The sequence below is a fragment of the Grus americana genome, chromosome 2, assembly GCF_028858705.1.
Source record: "Grus americana isolate bGruAme1 chromosome 2, bGruAme1.mat, whole genome shotgun sequence".
Taxonomy (NCBI): Eukaryota; Metazoa; Chordata; class Aves; order Gruiformes; family Gruidae; genus Grus; species Grus americana.
In genome coordinates this window covers 96,961,164-96,980,153 of record NC_072853.1, presented here as the reverse complement: position 1 = coordinate 96,980,153, position 18,990 = coordinate 96,961,164, and the positions used below count along the sequence as shown (strand labels likewise).

General features: G+C 41.4%; 1 protein-coding gene across 11 annotated transcripts in view; it reads right to left on the bottom strand.

Moving 5' to 3' along the window:
- Positions 1 to 363: 363 nt before the first annotated feature.
- Positions 364 to 18,990, bottom strand: part of HIVEP1 (HIVEP zinc finger 1) — a 125,103-nt gene continuing 106,476 nt past the window's right edge. For 9 of the 11 annotated variants that reach the window (XM_054816075.1, XM_054816076.1, XM_054816074.1 and 6 more), the window contains 2 exons: positions 11,951 to 12,468; positions 7,439 to 9,163 (listed from right to left, as the gene is read on the bottom strand). In XM_054816075.1, the coding sequence (XP_054672050.1) occupies positions 8,030 to 9,163; positions 11,951 to 12,468 (1,652 nt within the window). In that variant the 3' untranslated portion in view covers positions 7,439 to 8,029. Of the gene's footprint in view, positions 657 to 5,113; positions 5,231 to 7,438; positions 9,164 to 11,950; positions 12,469 to 18,990 lie in introns of those variants that run through there. The other 2 variants (XR_008575800.1, XM_054816084.1) reach the window with 2 other exon arrangements.

Below are 18,990 nucleotides of genomic sequence, written 5' to 3'. Positions count from 1 at the left end.
TCTTCTCAGTTGTTCATATAGCTAAATGGAAAATTGAATAAAACCATCAAGGACACAACAGACTGCATAAACTTGAAAAAACAGACCTTGTGTTTTCATGTTCCTTTAATTTGTATGTTTGTAGGCAAGGCTCAATACTTCAATGGCTAGTACCAAGTCCTCTGCTGATGCAGGTAGTGCAGCTCTTGCTGAAGCTTACGGATGTCATTTTCCATCAGATGAGGATCTAGCCTGAAGAGTTTCCAACTGGAAGGGAGAACTAAGTAAGTACAAAAGTGCAAATACTTAGAAAGGGTAATTTGTAGAAGACTCTGGATAAACTAAATTTCCAAAGTCTCTCTTTTTTTTTAAAATCTCCTTTTTTTTCTGTCTACTGTTTCTTTTATAACAAGTGCTTAGGATTGTGTTCACCATGCCAATTTTCAGCAGGGCAGGAGAGAGAAGCTGGGATGCATTTCTTTGTGTGTGTCTTTTCTAATCTGTTTGATCTGTCTGATGTCTTCATATCTAATACATTTTGGATCTTTGATCTGAGTTGGAGGATGTCTCAAGGAGGAACGATGATTCACAGGAAAACAGGATATCCACAGGGGAGCCAGTTACCCAGTCCAGCAGAATTAATCAGCGTTAGGTGTGTGAGCTCTTGCTCTGAAACACTGTAAATAAGAAAGAGTCACAGATGATTATAGGTATGGGAATAAACAAAGAAAGAGAGAAACACAATTTAAACCTCTAAGTGTCAAAAATGGTTTCTGCACCACCCACTTGATTTCTTGGTGGAGCAAAACTGTCTGGTGTTCAGATGAAAACATGACTTCTGTTTTGCAAAGAGACACTGTTTCAACATTTGCTTCTGTTCTGCCTCCTAGGCTGTTTTTGCAAACCAGGGACACACCTAACGCTGGGTAACAGGGCTGAAATACAGGACACTGCCTTCCTGCGCCCCAACACCCTAACAGCCCGCTTACAGCGCCGTGCCCTCCCCGGCTGGCTCTGTCTTGCCGCCTGGTCTCTCTCTCTCTTTCTTGTATCTTGGCCTCGCTTCTGCCAGCGGGTGCCTGCAGCTGGCCTAGGCAACAGCACCGGAGCTTGGGGCAGCCTCCCGGACAGAGGAGTAACTGATGAAGGTCCTGGCGTGCGGGGGCAACTGAGGGGAGTCACCTCCCTTGCTACATGGTCCCTGGCTGACAAGGAGAGCGCTGGTGCAGCGCCAGTGTGCTTCAGCCTCCCAGGAGAGGATGGTGCCTGCATCCTTCCTTGCGCCTCTCGGGCTGAGCGGCAGTAGCGGTGGCCGAGTGTGTAAGAAGCAGACATCACCATCTCCTTTTCCTCACACTCATGTTTTCAGAATGAAGCCCTTGTGATTGTGTTGTATAAAGGATGTGATGTCTCCGCTCACAGTGTGCCTGAGGCACGGAGAGCCTCACAGAAGCAAACTACCTTGTTGTTAGATCCTGTGGAGGAGAGCTGGGTGCCAGAAGGGCAGCAGCTCTGGCTGGAGAGTTTTTGAGTATTAGTGGGAACAGAGCTGTACCAATTTTCTCTTCAAATGGACACTTTTGGCTTATGTCAAAATTCCTTCTGATTTCTCAAAAGCTTCTGTCAAAAAGTGCCTTTTAATCCTTCATTTTGACTTCATATGCCTTGGTCATAAGGGATGGGAAGGGGGAAGTCTCAGGATGGTGGCTTTCCGCTTATCCGCTTCAGGTCAGGGTAGGTCCTGTTGATGGTGCCTAACTCCTGTTTCAAAATCTGCACCTGCACGAGGCCCGGCGCTGAGCAAAATCCCTGCTGGCATGCCACGGCCCTGTGCTCTCCTGTGGATCGCGGTGATGCTCCCTCCACGCTGGTCCCTGGCTGCATGTGCTCATCCAACGATCACTCCTGCCTCGCACAGGCGTCCTGGGGAAAGCCCCTCACAAAAATGGGGGCTGCCGCCGCTGCTGGGATGGGGACAAGCCCTGTGCCAACAAGTTGGCTGCGAACTCACTTCCACCTGGAAGCAGCGAGCTGATGGGGTGAGGAACGACTCTTAACGGTCAATGATTTTATTAGAGAACTGCTGTTTATGAGACACAACTGTCACCTATGTCAAATGTTTTGTTTCTCAGAAGGAGGAATCCAACTGTAAGGTATTTAGGTACCAACACCAAAGCACCTTAGACCTGACTGACCTGCAAATGGAAGTTCTGAAGCCCAAAGGGATGTTAAGTTAACAGAAAGAGGAAATGCTAGGGGTATTTGACTTCACAAACAGCCTTCTGATGGCCTGTTTCCAGCACAAATGCCTCATGCATGGTAATGGATTTAAAATACACTAAAGAGTACAGCCGCAAAACCAAACAGGCCTTAACATTTGACCTTATTGGGGAAAACAAGCCTACTATTACCAAAGAAAACTAAGCATGCCTAGCTAATTGACTCATCTTAGGACAAGTTTTCTTTCCATGACTGAACCTTAGGAATGTAAAGCCTTGCCATCTTTCAGCCAGCATGGTTTCCTTAGATCTTACATGGAATATATGAAAATCACCAGGCACCTCCTAACACTTTGAGTAGTGTGGGCAGTATAGAGAGGAGAAGTGGAGGGACAAACTTAACACCAGCAATATCTTTGCCATAAGGGGTTTTTCTTTGATTCAGCATTTCTGGAATGGAACATGAACATCAAATCAATTAATTACATGTTGTTACATCCTTGTTGCTGTTCGCTCATCCACCCACAGACATTCCACATAAAATTACCTAATAATCAATTTGAAGTATTTTAAAGTAGCTTGTTTTTCATCCTAAGCCAGCAATAGAGTTAGCAATCCAGTGTCTAGACCTAAGACAGTGGTCTCATCCTCAACAATATAAGCCATAAATGGTTTCTATGTGGTGTCAGTCTCTCGTGTTTTATGTATCACTAAAAATGACCATTTCTAGGTGCTGAGACCCCTTACAAACAAAGGGCAATTCCTTAAGACATGGAAAGACAATTTTAGACATGTTTTTTTTTTATAAGATATTCATAAGTTAACATTCACAACTAGAGACTGACCACAACAGTCATCTAAGCTGGATGACATCTATTGTTCATATTATAAACCATGAAAGCAAGGTACGGATTCCCTGCTGCGAGATGTAACTGGTCTCGGAGGATATTTCAAAAGTAGCAGAAGCAGTGGCCTGTCAGATAAATCAGCTGAAGGCTATCTTGAGCAAGCACTCTTACTTGTAGATTGTTTGGTTTTTCTGGCTTTTGGCAAGTTACTCATGCTAAAAGCGAGCATTTTTTATCCTGTTTTGATGAAACCATCCCCATGTTAAACACATGTTTGAAAGGCAGTTTACAGGTTTAAACTAAAGTGTTTATAAAACCTTAGTGAGTATTATCTTGCAAAAAATGAGGGCTTCTGGAATAAGCTGTATAGTGACAAATTCATTTTATACTCTGTTTAACATACACGTCAGTTAACTCAAGGCGAGATAAATCTCTAAAAGAACCCATAGAGCATGTTTAGCTAAGTGTAAAGCATGGTATGTCTTTGTTTTATGGTATATCTTTGTTTTTGGGGTGGGCCAGGCTGTGTTCAGCCTAAGTATATTGTCTGAGATGAAACACATGGGATGTGCATTTGAATTTGCTTGTATGCAAAACACTGCTGTCAGACTTTCTGGCAGGGGATGGGCTGATACGGACCAACTGTGGGCTGCTCTAGCCTCAGGGCATCATTTACAGCAACCCGAAACTACAGCAAGTTACTTGAGAAGTGAAAGGAGGAAAAGTGTGAACGGCTGCCCCAGTCGATGCAGGGCAGGGCATCCCTGAACCTAATAAGTTTGTTTCTTTCAGCTATGGCCCAGAAGTTGGGTATTGCATCTGGGGATGTAATGCTACAGATCAAGAGATCTGAGGCCAGTTACAGCAAAAGCAGCTGTCTCTGGTTTAGGTCTTGTCCTCAGAAGCGACAGGTAGGTTATTAAAGCCCAGACTGGGAACGTAGACACATTTAATAGAGTCCACATTCCAAACCCAATATTGTTCCATAGACAGCAGGGAATCACACCACCTTCAAAATCAGATACCCACATCACCAGCAAACATCACGTATTGCAATGAGAAATCAATCGGGGTCTGAGTTGAAAGAAGAGAGCTACAGGCTACTGGTTGATTTTATTTTTTTTTTCCCTAGTGAGGGCTTTTGGCAGATAACAGGGAAGCATCTGCATGGGTCTCACAAAAGTTTACCATGCCATGTCCTCACTGTAGCTGTATTTGTACCCAGCCTTTAGCTAGCACCTGCTTGCACCCTCTTGTTGAGAATAGGTTGTGTGAAGATGACAGACTGTGCCTGGGTACACTGAGGAACAACACTTGCCCTGGCCTTTTAATGTTTAAACAGCTGTGCTGGATTTGCCAGAGGGTGTCTGACAGAGTCGTTAAAAATTGATCCCTGAGTACACAGCCCCAGTGCTATTTACTCCAATTCAGCTGCGATAATTTACACCATCTGAAGAGCAGCCTGATCCTGCACTGGCAAACCTATGAGATGTTTGCTACTAACTTGAACAGAACAAACCTTGTGGCAAGGGGAGTGCAATTTTCCCATTGGACACGAGAAAAAAGCAACCACACAATTTAAAATAAAAATAATTAATTCAGAATGAAAACATAATTGCTAACACAGTGCTCACAGGCATGTATGCTGACGTATGGTGTAGATGTGGGTTACATGCATGATTAAAATTAAACTGATAAGACACTAACAGAGTTATGGATTTTAACCTTCTCTCAGGTCTGGTCACACTCCTTGTTGTTTTGCTGGGGTTTTTTTTTCTGTTGCACAAGTTGTTAGAGGCACCTCAAGGAATATCCATTTGGAAACATGGGAAGGGAAACAGTACAGTGCTCAGGACCACAAACATCTATCTTCTAGAAAAGTGTCATTTCCTCCCAACTCCCATTCGATACAACGTTAGATATATCTTCAACTACCCACTATCCTTTTCACTTAGTAGAGATCCTGCTGCAAATACGGCTCACCGGCTTTGCCTGGCTAAGTGTGGTGATTGCTCATTCTCAATCACTGCCCATTCTCTTGGTCCTTTCCCTCTATTGTCCTGCTGTTAACTTACCAAATGACACACGTCATAACATTCCTCTTTTTTGACATATCTGTCATCTTGTCATTCTTATTCTTCAAGAAACTGCTTCTGTCTCTTGACCTTCATGTCTTCAAAACACCTAGAATAGAAGAGAGTCACATGTAGATCATCTGATTCATGGGGTGAATTTTCTGTTAAGTTAGTGGCTTCCTGGAATTAATCCTTAGAATATGAGCATACCACAAATTGCCAGTTGAGTAAGTATTTAAGATGTGTATATAGTAAATCTCTGGAGTTTCTAAATGGATTTCAGGAATTCGGGGCATGTGGAACAGCAATTTCTTACTCACTGCTTCCTTATAAAATTCAGAGAAATAGTAATACTTGTGATAGCATTTAAAATTTTGGAGATAGTTTTACTTTGCTGTAAACCTATTTGATCCAGTCATCTTTTTTTTTTTTTTTGTCATGAGTGTACAAATACACTCAAATTAATTAGCATAGTTCTAGTGTACCGGTAAAGTGTCCATTTTAAAGAAGCTAAAACTAATTCAAAGTTTCTTGAGTTCATTAACAATAAACCTTCACCTGATTCCACTAGCAAAAGTTTCAGGCTCTCAAAATATATGTAATGCAGCAATGTTTCTTCTTCCAAAAACTTTGGCTGGTGCAGGTATTTTCACCTTCAGTATAGATGATAACGATATAAGACACGTTGACATCACTACAGGTTTATAAAGAGAACATACAAATGCACAGTGACATTGTACACAGTGGTTGCACGTAAGACACAAATTTGAAGTCTGACGCTGCGGGGTGCCGAGTACTCTTAACTCTCATTAAGTTCAATGTGAGTTGAGAGTGCTTCGTGGTTCAGGTGTTCAGGCCCTCAGAGGGGCTCTGCACAGTAAGAAATTATACCAACATTCATGTCTTGAGCCGAGAGTAATTTCTCCTTTCTAGTACGGGTGTTTCTAATTGCTGGATTAGTACAACTGGCTGATAATCACAGTAACGTAAATGATTTTCTGGTACTGAAGTGCTCTTTCTGAAAGTTAATAAAGCTCACTCAACATCGCCTACAGTTTTACCACACACCGTAATGGAATAATGTAATGAGTACAATGCGAGTACAATCAGTACAAAAGCTGATGTAAAGTTAAAAATGGATCTAGGATATTGCTGTTCTTGAATACGAGGAGTACAAGGTATGAATTACTTCTCTGAGCTGAAAACAGGTGTTGCTCTGTGAACAACGCAACACAGCTCACATTCCGGTTCACTCCTGTTTTTTGGTGGTGTTTTTTTTTTTTCCCCAGACTTGCTTCCCACCCTTTTCTTCCAGTTGTTTTATATGTGTGCTCATCCTTGTTATTTCCATAAAGGTGATCATGCTTTCAATTTACAGCTTCCAGTTTTCTACTGGAATTTAGTTGTTAAAAATGGTTTTATAAACTTCTGTATGAATGTGATATAAGGACACGGCAGAAAAACAACTCTATTTAAAAACTACAGCATGAATCCCAGGTTAATTTGAAACTTTCAGGAATGCGTAGCCCTGTAACATGTGAGACTTGTCTCTTGAAGTACTGAACACCTTAAAAATTTATTGGTAACTTCAAATTGTTTTCACTATGTGCAAACAGAATTTTATTAAATTTCATTACTCTGGGATCCATTCATGTCTTGAATGTCCATAATGATGAGTTTGTTGATATAAGGGCACATTAATTGTATGTGCAAGACCTCTAGTCCCTTTTTTTTCCCCTGCATGAATAAGACAAAGCCATATTTAGGGAGAAATTTGCTTTGTCTACCTGTAAATGAAGATCACCTGAAATGCAGTCTCCTAAGAAGCTGATGGTAATTGGTAATGCCAAATCCTCATTACAGCAGCGGCTTTTCACCAACTGTATGGTGGATTTTGCAATTAAGAACACACAAAGAGTTATTCCTTTCTTGCGTAACAATATTTTAATGTCAATAAAAAGTGGTTTTATAGTTCAAGGTTACAAATAAAAAAATATTTCATCTTGACCCTTTTTCTATTTTCCCTCAGGGAAGTCTTCAAATTTTAATTAGGAAGTGTTTAAAAACACGAGATTGGATGGACGCTCACTCTACAAAAAGCTGAAGGACTCCCTCCCCACTTTGCCATCGCCGGATGTTACGAAATGGAAGGTTTTGCTCCAAGTAAGCCTGAAGAGCATACTCTCTCTCTCTCATGGCAGGTGAAACCACGGGGGCATACACCACCACTGGGTCCTTTCAAGCTGAACGCAGCTGGAAGGGTACTAAGAGGAAGGAGTCAAGCGCCTCTCCAACTACCGGGCTGCATCAAGAAGGCACAACATAAGCAATGGTAAAGTCAGTAAACAAAATTTTACTGTAATATTTCATAACACAGATACTGTATTTCTCTTTGAAGTGTAAAGCTACCGTCTTACACAAGAAAGATGGACAGACCCTTTTCCAAGACTAATATGGATACAATAAATATGGAGTTTTACATACTAGATCTGTACACAGAAACTTTGTCCCACAGCCATAAAAATTTACATTTAACAGTGCAACATATAATTTAATCCTTTATTTATCTGACATAAGATGCTTACTTACTAAACACAAGCAACTACCTGGTTTTAATATACATATTTTATATATATATATTTTATATATATATATTCAACAATCTGTACAGGTTTCTAAACATAAAACTCCAAAAAGGCACAATCGTCTATACAACATGTACAAAAATGGCTGGAGCTGACAAGAAACAACAATTATTGGTCAAGAGTTCATGATTGCACGAAGATTAGTAATGGGTTTGTGTCAGAAAAATGTGCTTTAAGGAAAGGAAGGTTTGCAAGAAACCTGTAAGTGTTATAAAACCCGCCCCTCCCCCCCAAAAAAACCCAACACAATGAAAAAACAAAAACTAGGTTGCTATTACAAGTCTATCCTCATCGTCACTGCTGCCATCGCTAAACTGCACCGTGTTTTGCCGCCGGGGCAAGGCGGCTGCCCTGTGTACCTGTCTGTCCGGGGAGACAGTTCGGTGGACCGGGGACTTGGTTAAAGCATCGGGATTCGCCTTGGAGCGGAGCTCTGCCGGGGCAGCCCTCTTCACCTGCAGGGAAGGGATGTCGCGCTTTGGCTTGGCGGGGTTCGCGACCTCAGTCTTTTCGGGACCTGCTTTCCCCACACCGTCGGGCCGCTCGTAGTCGGTCAGCGGGGCAGGCTCGGGATGGCTCTTCCCGCCGAACCGCTGGCCACTGGCCGCCGCCTGAGGAGAAGTGGCTCTGCTGGCCTGGCCGACCTCCAGCTGGGCCTCACAGGCTTTGCCGCTCGAGGCGGGCGCCTCGGAGGCTCCTTGCGTGTCGGCGCCGACCGGGCTGACGGAGGGGATGAGGGTCGGCAGGGCGATGTTCAGTATCTGCAAGCCGGGAATGTGGGCCTGCGGGTTGGGGCTGCCCTGCGGGGCCGTGCCGGCGGTCAAAACCTGGAGGCCCACGGCATTTAGGGTAATTCCCGAAGGGCGCATCTGTGGGGCGATGTTTGTGTTTGCCAGGCCCAAGATGTTCACCGTCTCCATGCCAAGCGGGGGCAGAGGCTGCAGGCTGGGCGCACCGAGGCCCTGGATGCCCGGCACGCTCACCTGGCCTATGGGAATGCACGGCACCACGCTGTTCACCTCGGCGAGTCCCACAGGATTTGGGGCGGCCGCGCCGCCCGTCTCACCGAGGGCGCTGGTAGTTCTGTGAATCACGCTAACGGCAGGGATAGTGAGCTGCACCGGTCCCGCCTGGATGGGAACGAAGGTGGAGTAGGTGGCCAGGCCGGCGGGGACCACCTGAATCCCCCCGACCGGTACCGTGCCGTAGGGTGCCTTGGCTTGCCGCTGCGAGTGCAGGGGAAGGTGGCTGAAGAGGTGAGTCTGGGGAGCCCTCAGCTCGGCGGCGTGCTGCGGGCACCCGGACAGCTTCTCTGGGATTTCGGCATAGGGGGATGGCGCCGTTGTCTGCATGCTGTGGTCCACCGGCGAGGAGGGAGAGCTGACGGAGGGTGTGCTCTAGAAGAGAACAACACGGGCATGTTAATGCGGCGGCCGCCACTATCCTCCAGTGAAATGAAAACGCGAGGTAGCTAGGAGTGCTTCCCACACTGCCTTTTAAGAAAAAACAACAAGAAACTGGTTCACAGTATATACTGCCCAGCCAGAACAATGAACTAATTTCCTTCCTTTCTTTTTCCAACTTCTTCCTTGCCCAGTAATTGAATTTTCCTCTCCTAATTACCCTGGCTAATTTCTCTTGAACACTAGTACGCAGAAACATTGCTGAATATCCTTTGTATGTGTTTTTTAAGGAGGGAGAAGGCTTTGGAGAACAGTTTTCTGTGGAAATCACCTCAGGCAAGAAGGTTAAATAAACATAAGCTGGCATTTTTGATGCACTGGGTTCCTCTCCTGGTGACATTACAGCCTCTGGCACATTTGTCCGTAGGGGCTTCTAGCCTGGAAGACGGGTGATAAGCAATGACAAGAGATGGATGACAACTACAGCGCCCACAGAGGCAGAGGTGATGGGCAGATACTGGAGTGAGACGTGGGACCCACATCCCACTGCCGCCTCAGCTCGCTGTCATTTGGTGCACAGACCTGGACTAATAATTGTATTTACATGCTCCCTTCTTATATAAACTGTGTTACTGACCAAGGCTGGCAACTCCTTTCCTAAAAACACCTAAAATAAGAAGTCTTAAACTGCAATTGCAATCTTGCAGCAGCTTTTGGTTTTAGGCATATTCATAACACATAAGGAGTGGTGCAACCTTATTTAGTTTACATAGTCCTAAACTGTAACTCTGCGGCTTTGACCAAACTCTCAAGAGATCTCTAGAGCAGGCACAAAACTGAAACGCTAACAGAAATGCTTTTGAAAATTGCTGGTAGGAAATGTATTGGTTAAAGGAGAATATGATTTACTGACTATACAGTGCTGAGCTATCTAAATGGGAAGATGGGTGTGAGAAGGAAGCCAATATCTTTCTCAGAATTAAGTCCTGTCTGACACCTCACAAGAAATCCTGATAAACTGGTATGGATGCTTTTGAAGGAACATACAGCCTTCCTGAGCTGTCTCGACCCCTTGTCTTGACGCAAGAAGTGGGATCCACAACTATTCACAATAGACTGTAGATCATCAGGCACGTGGCTGGCACTTCTTTTGATCTGGGAAAGGAGGAGGTAGTCTGAAAGGGTATTACTTACATGCCTTTTTTTTTTAATATATATATATTAATGTAGCCAATTATTAGAGCTATATAAATGAAGACCTTCAACATTTTTAATTGTGTGAATATTTTCTTGAGTGGTTCTGTTCGATGAGGAAGTAAACTCAGTCAAATGTCTTTCTGGTATCTATTGGCAACAACTGAAACCGAAAATCCAAATATTAAGATCCTACCTCTTTTGTGGCAGGTATATACAGTGATCAGAGACCACTACATTTTATTCTCTGTCATACTACAAAATCTCTCCAATTTACATTTGCCATATTGACACTCAGTTCTTACAAGTAGGAGTGAACCTGTGTCAAACAATGAAATGCAGGAATAATTGTTACTGTTTCTCATTGTCAACAGTTTATTATCTTAAATTTTGTAAAAAATAAATCCAGTAATACAGCTTTTCAAAGAAAAAAGAAGCCAGTAAGTACTTAAACTAGAATTAAATTTTTACTTACTGTTTATGCTTTTGAAAATTTCCTGCTGCTTATTTTCCTATAACTGCATGCATATACTATTTGTAAATATTGCAATCATCACACAGAAGGCAGTAACTACTCCTTCATTTAAACTACATTTTGCATCACATTTTTCTGAGCATTATTCTGGAAAGCTCTAATGGCTTCATGGTCTGCAGTAAGAACTAAAAACTTTCAAGAGATATCCTTAGGGTCAATCATGTATGTGACTTATACCATCCCCATTACAGCCCATTAAAATATTGCTGAATTGTAAAAAGCTGAACACCTGCCAGTTCCCCTCTGTGATTTCCTTCTAAAGACAATAGTCGCCAAAATTACTGAATGCTCCTGCAGCCTTGCACACAGACCGACCTCATCTTTCTGCATGCTCTGAACAGCCGTGTGTCTAGAATAGGGATGGGTAAAATTGATCCTTTTCAGGTCAAAATGTTCTTTCAGCTTGGAGAAAAACTGAGAGCACTGGGAACTCAGTTCTCAGTTCTGCGCTCGTGTCTCCTTTTGTTATTGTGCAAGGGCAATCTCCTAGTTTCCTTGAACATCTGGTGCTCTTTCTAATTCTACTACTAAGCATATTTGAAGGAGAGATAAGCAATTGCACAATTTTTTTATAGTGATAAGGCAAAACCTTTGGGACTAGATTAATTTCCCTTGAGAATTACCGACGACTCTATTGTCGCGTTTCAGAGTAAAATGACTTCTGAATCCTATCACTTTCTTCTGAAAACTTCATAACCACCACCGTATGTTCATTCTACATATCTGTTATATCCTTATTTGAAATGCAATGTACCAGCTCCAAACTTCAGCTGAAACAACCATATTATAATTAATCCTTTCAGCGAGAATACAATCAAAACTAAGAATCTGAAAAGCAGTGCTCCTACAACATCACTGTTTCTACAGTCCTACACATCTGTGCTTTGATTACTTTCAACTCTTCTTAAAGACTCATCAGCCAACAACTTGAAGAATTAAGGGAAAGGCAAACATTTTGATCTTTGGAAAAAAATCTTCAAAAAGATCTTTAAGAGGAGGACTTAAAACCCCACTCTCTCTCCCAGAGTCAGACATTCCTCAAACACTCCTACCTTTGTAAGAGCTGCAGTTGATACTAAGGAGTGGCCCAAGGTTGCTTCTGGATCGGGGTAATCCACAGACATCTGGCGACCTGGAGATGTAGGAGCGACGTCTGCCAGTGCCGCACTAGCGCTACGGAGACCTGGTCCTCTCTCCTGGGTTTTATCCTCATGTGCTTCCTGATGGGTGATTTCTGCTGGTGACCTGGAGGTCCTGCTAACCGACTGCACCGCACTAAGGACGGTCATCTTCGTCAGCAGCACTTTTGGCAGACCATCCATAGAGTCCGTGTGAGCCCCAGCAAAACAGTCTGGAAGTCTGATGTCTTCATCAGCGCTGGCGGCGTCCTGCAGGCCGTGTCGAGAGGGGTGATGCTGGGGGCTGGCTGTCACCGAGGGGGTTGTGGATAGGACTGACTCAGCCTGGCTGTCTTCATCATCATCTTCATTGTCATTTTCATCTTCATCCGCACCGTCAGACTCCTCCACATCATATCCTGACCGATCATAGCCAAATCTTTGCTTCTCACCTGCAAAAGTGGGGATTAGAAGGTAAGCCAATGGAAGTCCTGGACTGACTGGGAAGGAGGTGAGAAGGAGTAATTAGAAACACCGAAAAACCCCACGTCACGTACATTTTTCAGTCACATTCCATTGCATCAAAGGAACGGGGAAGATTTTAATTTTTATTTTTATTTTCTAGGGTACATAATTACACAGATATGTAATCTTTCACCTTCTGCTTCTGTGTGGTTTTTAACCTTCTAGATTTGGCTGTTTTCAGCCATTTATAACCACTTGCTCAAAGTCACCCCTCACTCTTTCACTTGGGGAGAAGCGAGCAGATTCCCGGTTCATTAAGTTCCCAGTGACAACATATGAAGCTGGTCTGCCAACCTTAGCGGTGGGATATTCTCTAGCTGGTTCTGATGCAGAAGTGGGTGTCCTTGTACCCAACGTGAATCACTGCTGCAAAGGTTTTTGAAGGATGCAAACAGAAAGACTGGAGGCTGTTAGTCAGGAATCTGTCTCGTTAACAGGCAGAAGAGACCAAAATTAGACCTTACCAGATTTCTTCACTTTGCTTATGTTTGGAAAGGTTTATTAACAAATCACCCAAGATGTCCTAGGAGGCAAGAAAGCCCCAATCCTATCAAAACTTACCTATGCATGAAACTTTGCTCACATGAAGAAGCCCTCCTGACTTCAAGTCTTAAATCCAAACTGCTGTCTAGTGGTAAATTTCTCTACAAAATACAGCTCTACTGCAGCTTTTCACCTTCTTTTATGTCATAACTTGGAAAGAAAGAATCGTCTTTAGTAAAGAGACAGAAAATCCCATCTGCTGTATCTGATTCCAAGCCAGACTGTCTGGGATCATATTTTATAAAAGATAAAATGCTCTGGATGCACTAATATTTTATATTCGATTAAAGGTCTGTCTGTTGAGCTCTCCAAAAAAAATATCAGCGTAAAAATCATTTGGCTCTGCAAAACCAACGATGGCTGCTTAGTTAAAATCTCAGAGATCCTGTTCTAAGGAAATCTACAGCAACTTATCATCAAAACAAATGATTCTGAAAAAAATCAGACCTTTAAAAAAATTTGAGTGTACTACCAATGCTTTAGGCTGCTACGTTACCAAAACCAAAACAAGCGTCCTGAACTCCAGGTAAAATAAATGGGTTTAATTGAGCTACCTCTCAATAAGTTACCCACCATTATAAGCCTTTATGGTTTCAAATGAGCAGTGCAATTAGGAAGGAGACTAATAGCTTCTTTGAAAAAATCTCTCTATAATGACTTTGCCCCTCTTTGCCTACACAGTAATTTGTACATTAACTAAATATAGAAACTATAGATTTTATACATTTAATACAGCAGGCACAAAGCTGAGATGTTATTAAAAATACCCTAAATCCTCCAGGTCATTGGAACAATGCTAAAAAATATATTTTTTTATAATTTTAAATAGTCTTCATTTATAATTCTCATCTACAGACAAAGCTGTTCAAAAAAGAAAATACATTTTAGTAGGAAAATTAATTCAGTAAGGTCCATTCCAAAAATATGATAAGTAGGATTGTTAAAAATATTATTAACAAAACCACATGGAGTCAATTTTTTTTTTTCTATATACTGCTGTCATTTCTCTTCTTCACACAAACAATGTTTCTTCATCATTAATTTGCAAAGCAAACAAATCTAAAATGTTAGAACCTCTACATATGTTACATTTCTGAATGGAAATAACTTCCCTCAGTGCCTCTGTAACAGATCTCAAAGACTTCTCCATGTGTTACATCTAAAGGGTGACCCGTGCATTTCCTGCAACTCTTTAAATAATGCATGGGGCATTGCAAAATCTCAGGTTTCAGTCTGGACTCCCTCTTAATTTTGGTCTATTTACCAACATCATGTAACTATTCTCTGGGAAATCCTACTGTTTCTTTTCTTTTTTTCTCCCTCTCTCCACATGAATCATATTTTCTATAAATGTTGATGTCAATCATGAATGACTGTCTCCACTGGCAAGAGAAACTACCTGAAGTGATTAGACTGACTTGTCACATTTGTAAAGCAAGGAAAACATATGCTCAAACAATGCCGTGATTTATAATAAGGAACTATCTTTCTTTCAAATCAACATTTAAAATCACAACAGGATTTACTAGCAAATGCTGCTTATGTAGAAATTTTCTGCGTACGTCTCGACCTTCTAGAATAAAACCATGGAAAGGGAAAGGAGAACCGCGTGCGAGGGACAGATTCCTTACATGCAGGACTCCGTGGGATATCATTTCCCTCTATTGTTTCCCTGTTTACCTCCACCCTTTGTGCATTTGCCAGCTTCTGTTTAAGTGTGGTTACCTGGAGCCAGAGCCTGCCGTGTAGGCGAGGTGACAGCGATGAATGTGGTTCCCTTCCTCCCACACCACTTCGAAACGTCAGATGAGAAAAAACCCATTCCTGACTCGCTCGCTCTGGCAAATGCATAAAGGAACGCTCCTGCTCTGGCTTTTATACCTGCGTGTTTGCTGAAACAAGAGGTGCCCAAGCTTTCATAATTAGTGATCTTGCTAAGCATTGCTGTAAATCAGCGAAGTTGCAAGAGGATCCGATGCCAGAGTTTTAAGTGGCAGAAAACCCAGGCAGGTTATGGGTCTTCTCTGAATGAGGCATCAAGCTGAGACTGTGACCACTCCTTGTGGTGAAAGACGCTTTTCTAAGCACTGTCTTGTTAACGAAGTAGTGTTGGCCCCTGTCCCTTCTGGTAATTGTACGCTGCCTACTAAAGTTCCCTTGCAGTTTTAATTGGGGAAAAATTAATTCTTTGCTTCCTATCTTAAACTATGCACAATTATAACCATATGCTTATGTAGCTGATATATATATATATATATATATATATATGTATAAAACTAGAACTGACTCAATTTCCAAAGGGAACAAAATTACTTCTGCGTTTAACTTTGTACGAGGTTGTAAAGCAGTGTGGGATATTTTAGAATGAAGGATGTGTCGTAAATTTAAAGGCCACTAGCATATGGGGAAACGGCTTTTGCCATGAAAGTTCACAGTTTTTAAAAAAAAAGAAAAGAAGAAGAAAAAAGGAAAAAAGTTTCACGCTATTAAGTGAAGGCTTTATGAAAGCTACTTCTCTTCCAAATTTGTAGCTCTCACCATTTTAACAGAAAGACTGTTCAAGATTGCCTTAATTTTTTATACAGAGTGTTTTTGGATGAGTAGGGAATGTCTCTCATCCTCTGTCAACTGCTGCAATCTTCTCTTTTAAACCCTTAGAAAGAGTCTTTCTTTGTCCTGGACTTCACAGGAGAAAGCGGAACTCTTGGCTACGGACCTGAACTCTGCAAAAATTAGGAAGAGCTGGAAATAAAGGTATAATAGAAGTGCGGATGCAGCTTTTGATTGGGGATTTTGCTCGCATGCCAGCTATAATTATATTTAACAAAACTGAGGGTTTAATCCTATGTACTGAAGTAAGTGTATACAAATCAAAGGCAAAAATCATCTTAGTCCTTCATTTATTTTGTTGTCAGTCCTCAGTTAATCAGCTCTGTATTGTGTTTGTGGTGTTGATGAGCTTGTTGGCGAAGTCTCTGTTATACTCACATTTTACCCAAAAGCAAAGCGGGAAAGAAAAAGCTTCAAGTTCTTTAGCACAATAGCATTAGTTGGAATTATCAACATCCTAATATGTCCATTAGTGAAGCGCCTGGGGCTGATAAGCCTTCACACTGCTTTTTCCAGTTGTGATGCTATGAATTAGGTGACTGAAATAGGTCTCCCTATGTACTTTGAAGTTCTTTATTTTAAAAGTTTTACCTACAGGAATCCTTACTGTACATAGTTTTAACAATGGCCACCTAATTCTGACCACACTGCAAAGTAATAAAAGAAAGGTTCTTCAGAATCTCAACTTAGAGCTTTTAATTTTAATTGAGATATTATCACCAATTAGTCCATCACATGACCTGACTTATCAGGCCCAGCTACAGACTTGGCAATTTCTGCACCAAAGCCAGTGATAAAGTTCAATGGCTTATAACTTAGATTTCTAGATAGATTTTCACATAAAGAGCAAAATATTCATTTTCCTTCTTTCATTGGCAGGAGGAGAAGAAAGACCTGAAAATATAAGTCCAGACTGCTAAAATGTTACACATTCCTACGCAAACAGACAGTTATGTAGATAACTATAGAACTGCTATTAGCTCTACTTATACAGATTAAAAGACATAGTCTACTAAGTTTCTGTTGGTCTGTCACTATCCCCATCTAAATTTAAATTTACCAAATTTATTGACTTTTAGCCTCTGAGTAACACAAAGCAGTATTTATCGTCTCAAATTGTGGAAGTATCTTCAGTTATGGATTGATATCTACATAAAAGCATTCAAAAATGAAGCATCTGTTCTACATTATATATTCTCCACCAAACTGAAGAAAAAAATTTATATACTATGGCAATGAAGGCAGAAGTATTTTTAGTTCATCATTATATTATCATAAACTTGAAAGTAATGTCTGTGTATCATCAATGCACTCTATTTTTCTGAACAATTACAAGCTGAGACTTGCCTTTCACTCGTTATATTAGTCTTGTAATAGAGCATTCCACAACCATTCCAATAAATTTTAAAAAGGGTAAAACAAAGTACTGTGAAACAACGCTAGCATCTATACCCAAACTTGCCGTCTTCCCGTCTTTCTAAGCCTGTTCATAGCCTTGACTTGACTGACTTCAGTCTTGCTGCAGCTACTGTCCACTGCTCATCACCATCAAACAGGACTCACAGTGACATCTACTGGGTTAAATTCACACTGGTAACAGCCACTGCTCCTCAGAAATGAGAAAAAATACCCCAACCTATAGGCTTTTAACTTTCATTCCTAAGAGTATGGTAAGTAACAAAGTAAAATGAACCAAAAAAGTAAGAGTAACCTCTGTTTAAAGAGATGATTTACACCTAAGCCTTCCTGAGTAACCTGTATATTGTCAATCAACCCTAGCACTAGGTGGTCTATCCCAGGCTGTAGGTGTAGGGCTCCAGCATGCTTAATGTACATCTAGTTGAAGACTAGACACTGATTAAAAAAAATATATATATAAAAAATATTTCTTGTTAGTTATACAGAACCGGCCTTCCATTCTCTTTGCAAAAGGAGGATATTATCGCAAGGATTTTCATTTATTTTCACTCCTTAAATGTAGGTGCAGTGAAAACACAGACTGAGTCATGATTAAGCTAATGAAGAGCCATGGAAACTCACTTAAGACCTACTATAAGTAATATATAGCTAATTAACTTAGAACCATTGAATCTTTAGGAGGGTTTATTTAATACTGCAGAAAGCAAAAGTGGTTTTATATATATATGTGTGTGTGTGTGTATAAATACATATCTGAAACTTACAATTAGGACTTTTCACTGGTAAAGTAATGAATGTTTTGGGATAAAATTTCTCCACAGAGACCATTTAAATAAGTTCTGCCCATCTACTGATTTCATTATTAAATAATTATATTAAATAACTGCGCGTTTACTCAGGCGTACCATACCACTCATACATTAGCTTACATATGAAATATTACAGGTTTAAAGTTCATAACTGTTTTAATTTGAAGACAAATTATTGTTATTTTTAAGACTGCATAGCAAAACGTTGGGTCAACATGGCCAAAGAGGATATCCCCAGTTGCAGTCCGTCACACTAAACAGTTCACCTCGTCTGACAATTTAATTCAGATATTAACATTCCTTACATTGTAACCCTGTATTTTGGTGACAAGAACATTCAACAGAGCAGAAGATGAAAGATAAATGGATGAGGGAATGGTTTTGAATACAAAAAGCCAGGCCAGAAATTTACTAATACCCAAATGATGACAAGTCCAAATACAAAGAATGCTATGTTAAAAGCTCTGATCGCATATAGTCTCAGACAGCTAGAGAGCATCTCTCTCTTTTTTCCCTAGATGCTACAGCACAACAAAATTTCAGCTTCTCAGATTACGGAAAAAACAGGCTCTGTGTGTGCGTGCCTGCGTGCGCGCGCATGCCTGCATTCAGGATTGTGCACAATTTTGCACTCCTTATTCAATCTGCATGCACTATTCATCTGTACTGCTATTGCCATAAGAATAATCAGTATTCCAAATGTTCAGATAACAAATTAGAGACAGACAGACATTCTACGGGTCTGGAAACCGGCCAATCTCACACGGCCTATGGGAAGAAGAAACTTCTTTTCTGAGGTCATAATTATTTCTTATCAGATTTTCTGCACCTTCCTCCACAGCATCTCACACTGCCTTCCAACTGAGGGAAGAGATGGGACTGGGCAGACCACTCTCTAAGGCAAAGATCATTTTTAACAACCAGGCAACTAAAAAAAAAAAAAGGTACGTGTTTTAAGACATCATTTTTTTCAAGCCCCAAAAGGATACCTGACACAAACCCGCCAGCAACGCACGTCAGAGGGAGGAAGGGTGAAAGGGCCAAAGACGCCACGCCACGAGCGCAGCT